Source organism: Corythoichthys intestinalis, chromosome 4, assembly GCF_030265065.1.
Source record: "Corythoichthys intestinalis isolate RoL2023-P3 chromosome 4, ASM3026506v1, whole genome shotgun sequence".
Taxonomy (NCBI): Eukaryota; Metazoa; Chordata; class Actinopteri; order Syngnathiformes; family Syngnathidae; genus Corythoichthys; species Corythoichthys intestinalis.
The window spans coordinates 33,346,576-33,359,490 of NC_080398.1; the positions used below are offsets into that span (position 1 = coordinate 33,346,576).

The window sequence follows — 12,915 nt, forward strand, 5'->3', positions numbered from 1 at the left end:
TAGCTCATTGCTTCTATTTGTTTTTTGACATATAATCCTTTTTTGTTTGTTTTGATATTTTAATAAAGTGCCATATGTTCACGTTGACACGGCTGCGAGGAGCTGCGGTAGTGCATTGTGGGAAGGCGGCAGGTGCCATCAGCTCCCGGCTGAATAGAAACATGATTAGATTGAAAACTTATGAGCCGCCTTAGGGAGGGAGGAGGAGGGAGCGTGGAAGGAGGGCCACCATAGGGAGGGATGGGGGGAGAATACAATCATTTTACAAGCACAACCTGCCATCTACTGGTCCAAATATGGAACTGCAAGAAGGCTAGCTAGATACTATGAAATATGTTAATATATCGAACTAAAATTGGCATTCAGTGTTTAAAATGTTAGCAGATAGCCTATTTAATGTATATGGCGGAAAACACAGACAAGACTGAAAAAGCAGTTTCTGCTCTTGCACTCCTCTTGAAAAGAAACTGCTGTATTTTAAGCTAAAAGAACTGTTGTGTTTCATAGAACAATATGCTTATACAGGTATGCTGCCATAGCAGATTCATGGCATGTTTAGCCCCCGAACTATTTTTAATTTGTCCATTTTACCCAGGAAACCCCCATTTACAGACATCGCGCAACAGCTTTTGTTTCAACCCAGCCATAAAACGAAGGTAATTATATTTATTATTTAAAATGTCTGTCATTTTTACCTTAGAATCATTAATTGGTGTCCAATATTTTGTTTAAAAAAAAGAAACACTTAAAAAAAAAATTCACTCGCATATTTTAAACTTCTGAACAAATTACGTCACAATGAAAAAAATGGTGTTTGTAAAAAAGTCAAGGATATCTACCTCATAACTATCGCCTTATTATATTTTGTTTTTGTTACCGCCGCATTTTCCCCAATATTTTAGATGATAAATAATCGATCCAAACAAAGGAAAATTGAAAAAAAAAGAAAAAAAAAAAAACATTTAAAAGGGTAAATATATGAAAAAGAAAATCTCGAACACTCCTTGATGTCTGCAATTTCTGCATCGCGACCCTTGTTATATTACCATGTTTCACCCCTAAAATCCCATAAAAATCCAGCTTTGGCCATTCACAGCGGTGTCTTGACACTCAGTGATACATGCTACATGGAGTTTTTGGATCGAAACAAGGTAAGTACGCGATAATATCTCGTTAAAATCTTGGCGTCTTTAATTCTGCTCTCGCGTGCGCTCAACTCCAGTTAGGGTTTTGCTGTTTAATTTTTTTTTTTTTTTTTTAATGCCCTCCTGTTCAAAATTTTTCTTCCCCCAGAAAATTGAGATTTTAAGCTTTCCAATGATGTATCACACATGCATACAGTATAGGACAAATTTGAAATTTTGCAAAATTGAGGGTACCAGAGTGGAACTTCAAGTCACCTGAGTGTTTTCCACCATATGTAGTCGTATATTCCGATAGCTGGTCAATACAAATATTTTGAGCTTAGTAATGAATGTTTCTGCAAAAGTAACACTTCATTTCAGTGTGATTGTGTCCAATTGAATCAAATACAGTATTTGCAAGATCCACTCTGTCTATTGATATACAGTGCTGCTCAAAAGTTTGTGAACCCCCTCAACATTTTGGAATTTTCTATTATTTCAACCTGATTTCCTAATCAATCAATTCAGTAGTTTTTTTTTGTTTTTTTAACAGTTGTGTTGTCGAGACTAAATTAAAAAGAGTTTTCATCAACTGATGTAGGTGCAAAATTGAACTGTTTGGTCACAACCAAAACCGCCATGTCTGGCGAAAAGTCAACACTGCATACCACCAAAAGAACCTTCTCCCAACAGTGAAGCATGGAGGTGGGAATGTCAAGATCTGGGCTTGCTTTTCATCCTCAGGACCTGGACAACTCCACATAGTCCAGGGAATCATGAATTCTGAGGAATATTGTCAAATCCTAGAACATAACCTGACGCCATCTGTTTTGAAGTTAAAGCTTGGCAGAAGGTGGATCATGCAACATGATAATGATCCAAAGCATTCCAGCAATACAACCAAGGAATGGCTGAAAAAGAAGAAGATTCGTGTTCTGGACTGGCCCAGTCAAAGTCCTGACCTAAATCCCATTGAAATGCTGTGGCGGGACCTGAAGCGTGCAGTTCATGCCAGACGCCCATCAAACCTCTCTCAACTGACTGCGTTCTGCAAGGAAGAATGGGCAAAAATCCCCCAAAGTAGATGTGAGAGGCTGATTAGTCACTACAGAAACCGTTTGGTTGAGGTAATCTCTGCAAAAGGAGGCGCAATATCCTATTAACTGAAGGGGTTCACATACTTTTGCACACATGATATCTGAGTTTTTCTTAAATCAACCACTTTTGTTAAATAAAGAATGACAATATAACTATTTCTTTTGTTTCAGTCCATTATTTGGAATGTCAGTATTGTGGATTTGGGTATAACTTAACATTTAATAAGGTTATTTTAGTTTTTTTTACAAAAAATCTGACCATCGCTGTGGGGTTCACAAACTTTCGAGCAGCACTGTATTTTGTCAAATGATTGTTTCTAGCCGTCCCAGTTCATTTGGATTGGACATCTATCAATGTCAATAGGAGGTAAAGAGTTAATTCCATCATTTAAATTTTCTGTGTCCTTTGCCTTGTATTATAATAATTACATTTTACCATAATTACCCAAAAGAGTTTGCATATCACATGTGGATACAACAAGGGCATAGGTTTGGTCTCAAACATTGGTAGGGACGATATAACGGCATCACGTGCATGTACACTTTTTGCTGAGGCAGGACATTTATAAGACCAAACAGATTATTGAACGGGGTCAGGGCTACATTTCTCACGAATATGAACCTAATTAATTGATAGGCTAAATGATCAATGCAAAAATAAATCCGTATTGACTTAACCCAACTGTCTTTTGAATTGGTTCAGGTGGCATAACGTTCGAGCACCCCTAGACTCAAACTAAAATATTGTAGTATAGAAGTAATTTGTGAAAAAAAAAATTATGAAAAACAATCTGAGACATCCAAGGACCTATCTGAGGCATACTAGACTACCCCAAGACTCGAACCAAAGCAATCTCATGAAATTCTGATGTGTGATTTCATTTCACAGATTTTTTTTTAATGTCAGTTCATGTTCATGTCAATGTGTCCCTGAAGTGGACCCATGCTTGGATAGATCCCGTTGTTTTTTTTTGTGTGTTTTTTTTTTTTAATAAACGGACTTGCACTCTGAAGCCACCACGTTGCATTATCGTCATGAACAAACAATGATCCAATTGAGGGACAGCTTTGTTGTTCCTTCTGGGGGACAGCCTGACCACAGTAGTTTTGCAGGTTAGCAAGTGTACACAGTTGAATGTTATGCTAACTCTAATGCTGGTATGACTTTCAGAAGCAAAATTAGTGGTGTTTCCCCCACTTCCACAACATTGGTGTCGTTTTACAATACTTACAGTGGCTGTTGCTGACCCACCCCAAAAAAAGGGAAATTAAGTCTGAACATAGTGAAAATAATTCACTTAATAATGGTAGGGTGGATTCTGTCCTTAAAAAAATATGGGAAGACAAATATATATAACTATACTTATTATATAATGCAAATAAGTTTCCTTAAAAGTTTGTGGGCACATTTTAAATATCCTGAAAAGTTGGTACCGTCCCTATGCAAACCTATGTCCTTAGTATACAACTCCAGATACGTTCACCATGTTGCATAAAAAGCCAACATATTACAATAATTAAAAACAAATCACTTAAAATTCAAGTATCTTATTATTCTTAATATTAGTTGGTTATTATTCATGGTTTTTGAATTAATGTCTTTGTTTTTAGCGAGAAAAATATTTACCACTAAAATAATCATAAATTTGTATTGCTCTTGTATTTGTATTGTGATGATATAATACACATACACCTGTACACCTCAGATTAATTGGGGCTTTTAACTTGTATTACGCTTTTCCAACTTTTATGGCACTTTTGAACACAGTCTCCTAAGTCATTCAGGAGCATTGGAAGCAATGAAATATTGCTCAACACTTTGGCAGTTCATAGGCTGGGGAGTCGAATCCACACATTAATGAGACGACTACTGTATTGAGTGAACAAGACGCGGCTTTTCCCTTTCACGATTTGTGCTATACTTGCATTAGTTTCGCTCTACCAGCAGAGGTCAGCATTGTATCTCTTAGTAGTTGAAAATTACATTTTAAAACCTGGCAAGATACTGGTAACTACTTCCCTCCAAAAAATATTGATAAACACATACCTGTCAACCCGAGGCCGTCGGCTGTCTTACAAATAGTGGCGAATGCCCTTACAAACTGGTGACTAATCTTACAACGTCGTGTATAGCGTGCAATATGAAAAAAAAATTAAATTTTTTTAAAATAATATGAATTTATTGGTAATATTGTAACATATAACCTGGTGCAATCAAAGAACAATCACTATCTTTAGCTACATCATGATTACTAAAATTTAACAGTAACTTTTGTTATATATGTAGCACTTTTGGCAATTTTTATCATGTCTTTTGATGGCTGCACTTCATGGCACTTCAGATCACAATTCAGTTTGACTTGAAGGTAGTTCGTTAAGGTGTCCAATTATAAATTAAAAAGGTCAATAGATAAAATTAACTTACCGATGCAATCTTTGAATCAGGGAACATTTCTTTTGCTAATTCTGAGAAGTGATCAGCAATAGTTGCGGGCAAATTGTGTTCGGCAACAAATTGGCAGAATAAAATCTCCGCTTTCATCACTGTTCATACTGCAGACTTCATCTTTATGACCAGTGTTGTTAATCTTATTTTTAAAAAGTAATTAGTTACAAATTACTTCTCCCAAAAAGTAATTGAGTTAGTAACTCAGTTACCTGAATGTAAGGGTATTTTGTAGAGATGTCCCGATCGATCGGGATGCCGATCGTTCGGGTCCGATCACGTCATTTTCAAAGCATCGGAATCGGCAAAAAAATATCGGACATGCCTTTTTTTAATATATATATATTTTTTAATTACATCATTTTCTAATTGTATTTAACGTTACAGACATAATATGTTACACTCATCCAGAGCCTTTAGTTTAGGCTTAAGGTAGGGTTATCAAGTTTATCCCAATGACGGCAGTAATTAATTTTTTAAAAAATGTATTACGTTAAAATATTTAATGCAATTAATGCATGCGCTGCATGACCCACTCACGCATTGTCGCGCTCAGTCTGTAATGGCGCTGTTTTACCTATGTAGAGAGCTAAAAGGCAGCGTAAAATGAGTAGAGTGAATTTTGGCAGCCTTTGGTGCCTTTTTTTAATTGGCTAAAGCCTTACAATCCCTCTCCCTACGATTAGAAGTATCGTGGGAAGCAATGTGGTGAAGCAAGGTCGTAATTGATCTTTTTCTTAACACCCTATTTATTTCCCAATGCAGAGAAGGTATATCGATTGGTAGCACTACGCACAGTCATGGTTCCACTTCCCATCATGCATTTGGGCATGGCTACCGTATCATTTACTGAAAGCTCAACAAATACACTAGATGGCAATATTTAGTCACATTTGTCCTTTAAGAATTACAAGTCTTTCTGTCCGTGCATCCCTCTCACAGAAAGAATGTTAATAATGTAAATGTCATCTTGAGGATTTATTGTCATAATAAACAAATACAGTACTTATGTACTGTATGTTGAATGTATATATTTGTCTGCGTTTTATTCATTTTTTTCTTAATGCTTTGCCAAAATGTATATGATCGGAAAAAATTATTGGGAATGATTGGAATTGAATCGGGAGCAAAAAAAAGCAATCGGATCGGGAAATATTGGGATCGGCAGATACTCAAACTAAAACGATCGGGATCGGATCGGGAGCAAAAAAACATGATCGGAACAACCCTAGTAATTAGTTACTTGGCAAAGTAACTGGTGTTACCTTTCATGGTTTTGTTTTTCATTTAAAAAAAAAAAAAAAAACATAGTAACCTTTGCTGTGTTTGGAAGTCATTTAATGTTGTGAATCAACTGTTAAAGTTGTTAAAATTGCTCCCGTTTTTGTATTAGTTCCCTTCTGTCTACTTTCGACATGTGAAAGTTTGAAAACTTTCATAATTTAAAGATAGATTCAAGTCAAGATTTTGCCGATTTAGGAGTATTTTAGATAAAACTTACTTTAGGTTCGCTAGGAAGGTTCACTACAACAGAGCCTTTCTGAGAAGTCTACTGCTTTAAAATGTCGGCTGTTTACTAACGCCACCGAGTGTCATTTCGCATGTAGTTCTATATGCATGTGATATCTAGGCGTAGATTGTAGGCTGTCGGCTACAGTCAGGGAATATTGGAGCCACCTAGCCTAGCATCGCGTTTGCTACAGCGTCACAACAAACACTTTTCCCTCTCCGTGTCTCTGACTTTTCTCGCGTCACTCAACCAACGTAGTAATGCATAGTAACGCACATTGTCTCGTTGCCGAAACGGTGACAAAATCCGAATGGAGAAAAAAAAAACGTAATGCACGAAAAACGTAGATTTTGAACGTACGGCGTACACATTTAAAAAACAGTGCTCACTTGTACAAATTATGCCGAAACCGTACAACTTGACAGATATGTAAACAGCACAGTATTCCCAATTGACTTGTAGATTTTTTTTTTAAATAGATATCTTCTATGAGTATTATAAAATGTCTTAAAGAGCTTAGGGGGAAAAAAACATGATACAATTTCTATTTTGTTTTTAAACATTTCCTGAGAATAAATGCATTCATTGACAGCATCTCCCCCCTGGAATTTCTAAGTTACACTGTCAGTAGTTGTTTTTGTGCTCTATTTTGCAGTTTTAAAACGGATTATGAAAGCAAATGGACTTTGCCTTGATGTTCTAATTTTGTGTCACAAGTACAATACCTGCTGCTGCTACATTTTAAAACGCTTAGAACGCCATAAAACAATGTAAGCAAATTTTCATGACTTGTACAAGTTTCATGCCAGGCATTAAACTAAATAAGAAGGTATTTTACTGCTCACTCTTCGTCAAAAACCTCTTGAAAGCCCCTTTAATAGTACTTCAGCTTTGATGAAAAGCACCAATAAAAGCCTAAAAGGATCACTAAGATACAACCATTTAAGATCAAAGTGTAAAGGTTATATATTGTTTAAAACTGACAGTTTTATAACAAACACACCTTTTATACTTTGAAAATCACATTGAATTGGCCTCAATGGCTCTTTATTTTCCTAGAACATTTGGTTCGATTACCCTGTCAGCCTGTAGTGAGGAAAAAAAAGACAATTATTATTTAACAAAAATCACATGACTGTATTTGATCACAACTGTTTTTATTTTTTTGTCAGAGATTGAACTAATTGATAAAGAGTTGAAATGCTTCTTTATTTCCACCCAGTTCGCCATTAGAAACGCGTAATAGCACTGAAGAAGAAGAAAGCAGTCTGTTATTCCATCCTAATATTGTTGTTATTATAATGTTCAGTGCCATTGACAGAGATAGACGCCCAATACATTTGAACTGGGCCTCTCCCAGTTCATGGATTGGACATCTACCGCTGTCAATGGCAGTCAATGAGTTAAAAAATAAAAAATGATCATCTTGGTCCCAATCTCACAACTCCACATTAAAACCTTCTGCATATAGGTAAACGTCCAAATATGGTTCTACTCATGCACTTGCTGGTTGCTTCAAAGTTCTGCCTGTCACACATACATTTTTCTTATGAAATAAAATATTTTTTTGTTTTTTTAACCCAAGCGTTAAGTAATAAAAAAGGAAGGTAACAGGTATCTCCATATATACACATCAGGTTTGTTTGGCACACGACAAGTTCAGGAATGTAAACAACATTTCTTCCTTTTACATTCACTATTGTGCTTTAAGGAACATCTCGGAATACCCAAAAGGCTCGTATGTGTGGGTGTGCTGTTGTGTTTCCAGCCCACAGAGAAAGAACTCCACCAGGCATCGATGCAACGAATGCATCAAGTCTTTGCCAGCCTTGCCGGGGAGAAATGCAGAATATTTGATTATTGCGTACAGTGTTACCTTGAAGTTCAAAAAAATCCTAAAAATTGCACAATTTGTTTGTTTGAAGAGATTTTTTTAACCGTAAAATATGGCGGAAATTCCAAAGACATTTTGAAACTGAAACAGTCATCGAAAACAAAGTTGTTTTAAGACGCAAATCACGTGAGATTTTGGCGGAAATCAGATGAGATTTTTCATTCAATCACATGAGATTTCAGCAAAAACACAGTGGAATTTGTAGTATACTACCCTCGAGACTTTCATTAAATCCGCTAAGACTTCAGCGAAAACCCGGGCAAGATTTGAGTCATAATACAGTGGCGAAAACCATCAAACTTGTGCTAAATCATGTGAGACTTGCGCAAAATCCTTGTCAGATTTATGCTCAAGTACTGTAGACTTCTTTGCAGTCTTCAAAATAATACAAGGCTTCTGTTAGAGAATTCTGTGATGGTTTTAGCTAAATCTTCGAATACTCCATCTCAATCAAGCAAGGTAAAAATATTACGAAACTTTTACAGTTTCATACATCGTCTAAATCAGTGGTGTCAAACTCATTTTGCTTCTCGGACAATATTGATGGCAATTTGATTTCATGTGGGCCGAACCATTTTTGGGGGGGGAAGGGGGGCAAATACAGTGGTACCTCTACATACAAAGTTGATTCGCTCCAGGAGCGCGTTTGTAAGTCGAAATGGTCGAGCAGGATTTTCCCATAAGTATACATTATAATGCCATTAATTTGTTCCACAGCCCAAAAACCTACCGTAAATGTTTAATTTGGTACTATTACTACTCTGGTACTATTACAAATGGCAGTTACACATAGCAAAACAAAACAAACAAAAAAAAAAAGAATGAAAACCACAATAATCAAATAATAATAATAATTGCCGGGGCCGGATGTATGGCGGGGCCGGGGGGTACGGCCCACCCAGACGTGAGTCGTGCCCACCCAATCAAAATGTTTGGAATATCTATTGTAGAATTGCACTGGATATAGAGAACGCACGGAGAGTTAGTCTCGTCTACTTTTTTATTGCAGAATTAACGGTTACTGTTGGCCGCAACCACGCCGAACAAGCAATCACCAAAACTAGCTGTTTTTCCAACCTCGTTTGTTATCCGCGCGCTTCCTCTCTCTCCTCCAGACACATTCTCGCAGTAGGACATCCGGGCATTAATGACGTCACCAGCCACAACAAAGCGTCGCCACATTGAAATGGGGGCAAAACATGAGTCACAAGCAGTTGCTCTGTCGTGCATTGTCGTACAAACGCATTGAAATTTTGTCTTATTTGCGATCTTTTTTTCCGTCGGAATGACTAAAAGTTGCCGTGTTGTGGGTTGTAACACAGGGAAGAGTTTGGAGCCGCATTTGAAGTTCTTCATTCTTCCTCTTCAGAAGGACAAGCAAATGGCTGAAAGTAATCAATCGAGGAACAGTAAAAGACGGTTCCGTGGACGATTCTCGCCAGTGGGAACCTAAATCCAGGCACATTTACGTTTGCAGCAGACATTTTATTACTGGTGAGTAAACTTTAATCAATTTTTTTTTTTGCCTCAATTAGCTGCTATGATACAATAGACTAGGCAGTGGTTATTATTACCGTAACTGACAACTCGCAAAGCGTTATTTTTCTTTTGCCGTGAACTTCTCTGATCGCTCAATCGGTATATTATTGGCCTGGTGGGAATTGGTTATTTTGACGTGACGTGTTCACGGCTAAATAATGCTTGGAGGCGAATTACCGGTTACAGCAAAAATAATCACTCCGTATAAACTACCAGTTTTCTGAGTTCCACACGGTACATATTCCACGTAATTGATAAAGGTCAACTTACTGGGTGACTTTATGAGGTAGTTGTAGATGTTTCCGAACTCCACTGCAGGCAATTCCTTTGGATTGTTTATCCAGCTATCAGCTGCGACTTTGTATGGGCAGATTTGCTGGCCAATACATGCTAATTTTAAGTTGTATCGCCTCCTCTCGTTTGTCGACAGTGACTCGTCAAAAAGTCATGTTTAAGACGTTTTAATGAAAAAAAGACGGAAAACACAGCTGAAATATATGAATTTCAGACGTTTGTCTACGGATATTTACTTGTGCGTGCCCCCATCTCAAAATGGCAACACGTTGCTATGCGAGATGACGTCATCGTGACATCACGCCGACTGCGGGAATAAGTATATGAATGAAAAATAAATAAATAAATAAACCCCCCAAAAATTAATGCAGTCTCGACAAAACACAAGCCAGTGTCCTACTTGCGCCGGTCCCAGGCCTGGAGAAATGCAGACGCTAAAAAAGAAGCCTGCATTGGGGGTGCTCCCTCAAGATTTCTTAGTGCCCACTCTGGTGGGTAAACCTAAATCCGGGCCTGATACTTCCTGTAATAATGTAACGAATCGGGTTATAATGTGGCGGACGTGCTTTGCGTGCTGTACCTGAACACATCGGGTCGCTGGCGTGACACAGAGAGGGAGCGGTGCGGTTGAGTTTCCTTTCACTTTTAAAGTTTTGTTGAGAACACAGTCAACTCTGGCGGACAGTAAGATTGTTCTTTTGCACAAGTTCTGAAATAAATGATAAAAACCTGACGAAGCAGGCGTTTTCATTGGCGATGTTACCACGACAATATTTGTCACCTTAACTTATAAAGAATGGGGAACGGAGGTCGGAGGAGGACTTTGGATATCGTAGACATTCTACGGCCATATTGATGAGCCAGTTCTCGGATGCGCACCCCACGCTCATATTTCAATCTTCATTTCAATGGTAAGCATCACCTTTTTCCTTGTTTCACCACCTGTACCAACCTTTTTGGAACCTGTGTCACAAGAAAATCCGCCGTGCATCTGACTGCGGTGCTGCCATGTCGTCGTATTTCGAGCATGTCGTCGGATGTAGAAACAAATGGCGAGTCAAATTCTACGTCGGATGTCAAAAAGATCGTGTGTCGAAGCGATCGTATGTCGGGGTACCACTGTACGTTACTTGTACTCACTGACTGTCATTGACGGTGCTCGACGTGCAATTCATTTTGACTTGGAACGGGCGGATGAACGTTCTATCGCGCCCTCCCAGTCAAAATGGATTGGACGTCGAGCACAGTCAATGGCACTGGAAGATGAGCATTCACAGCAAGTCCTTCCAGTATACGTGAATTGGACGTCTATCGTTGCGAGTGGCAGGCAAATAGTTCATTTTACCCCACTTACATGTAATTTTAAGATACTTGGATGTCACAGTAAATTTTGGGCCATTTCCAGGTTACCTCCTGTTTATTTGGTGTCATTCCTGTTGGTTTTGGGGCATTTTTGGGTCAAACTTGTTAAGTCATTGGCTGCCATTGATGGTGCAAGACGTCCAATCCATTTTGACTGGGAGGGAGCGAATGATAATGATGATGAGTGAGCGAACTGTAACTGCGGTTACTAGTGCAGTAGTGCACGCACTTGATCACCCAAATCACAAATCTACGGTTTTACGGCACCAATGTCAAAATAAAAGCATGTGATTTTGTGTGTAATGTCTGTATGAGATACAAAGTGCTAGTTAGGAAGAACAACCCCGCGGGCCGGATTGGACCCTCAAGTGAAACATCCACTAAATTTTGGGAAATCTCTAGTAAAATGTTACTTCAGCTGGCCCACGGGGAATAGTTTGGACACCCCTGAGCTAAAGTCTCATGAGAATTATCCCATAAATCAAACTGCCATTAAATCTCAAGACGAAAGCTGAAATCTTGTGCAATTTGGACAGTATCTTGTGAGGTAAATCATATGAAATTTAAGTAAAAATCCAGTGATTTTCTGCAAATAGACAAAACCATAGCGATCAGTTTTTTTTTCATTTGATTTTGTGCTAGTCAACCCCAAATGATGACATTGATAAGTGTTGTTTCATGTTTAGCGCAATCGTTTTTTTTTTTTTCTACTTCCTGTTTCTCTAATCATTTCATTGATTTGATTAATTTTTGGTGTCCATCTGTTTGAAATGAAGGAGCAGTGAGTGCATGTGAAGACTGCTACATTAGCTTCTCAGGCTAGCTCCAGACTGGCTAGTTGCATGTTTTAACTTTTTTTTTTTTTTCCCCAAGAGGTTATTGGTGGAACTTCATGGTACCACCGTACCAGCGTGATGTTCTTCCATCATCCAGGATAAGGACAATTAGCATTTAAGTGTTTTCCCCTCAGTAGAAATACCTGAAGAGCACTAAGCGGCGTCCGGTAGTAGTTCAAAGTCTTCGGCGGAATGGGGAAAAAAGTGGTCAGTTGTCGTCTTCGTCATCGTCATCTGTGAGCTCGTCCTCGCCCGTGGCCTTCTCGGGAATGGCCTCCAGGCTGCGGTGGCTGCTTTTGGAGTCGGACGATCCGCCCGGCGGTCTGCCTTTACCTAGGTCGCACGTCAACGCAGCGTAATGGATCTGCTTCAAGTTCTCCTGCACTTCGCTCCGGGCGTGTTTCAGGAGGTCTGCCTGACCCTGAGGTCAGAACATCAACGAATGATGAGGCGTGCTTTCTCGTAAAGTGGAAAGCAAAATATAGGTAGTCTCCGGTTTACGAACGAGTCCCGTTCCTACACTGGCGATGTAACACAAATTTCCATGTAAGTTGGAATTAACCCTTTAAATTTTCAAAATAACTATCTAAAAAGTCCCAAAGTATTGTATTTTGTTTAATGGTGGAGGATACACTGCCTTTTGGTGGCAGTGTTTGGTCTGGCTTGACTCTCATTCAATACTACTTCCATACAGGAGCACTCAGACGTCTCACATGGATACAGGATAGCTGTTTCCTGGTTTGGCCCACATAAGGCTGTAAGTTGCTTCAGCTAATATATGTTTGTGTATGCATTTGTAATTAAGTTTAGAAC

The 12,915-nt window shown here is 38.6% G+C and overlaps 1 protein-coding gene across 1 annotated transcript in view; it reads right to left on the reverse strand.

Moving 5' to 3' along the window:
* Positions 1-4,556: 4,556 nt before the first annotated feature.
* The window catches only part of LOC130914716 (inactive phospholipase C-like protein 2), a 60,547-nt gene continuing 52,188 nt past the window's right edge, over positions 4,557-12,915 (reverse strand). The window contains exon 6 of the mRNA XM_057834154.1: positions 4,557-12,523. Coding sequence (XP_057690137.1) covers positions 12,311-12,523 — 213 coding nt within the window. The 3' untranslated portion in view covers positions 4,557-12,310. The remainder of the gene's footprint in view (positions 12,524-12,915) is intronic.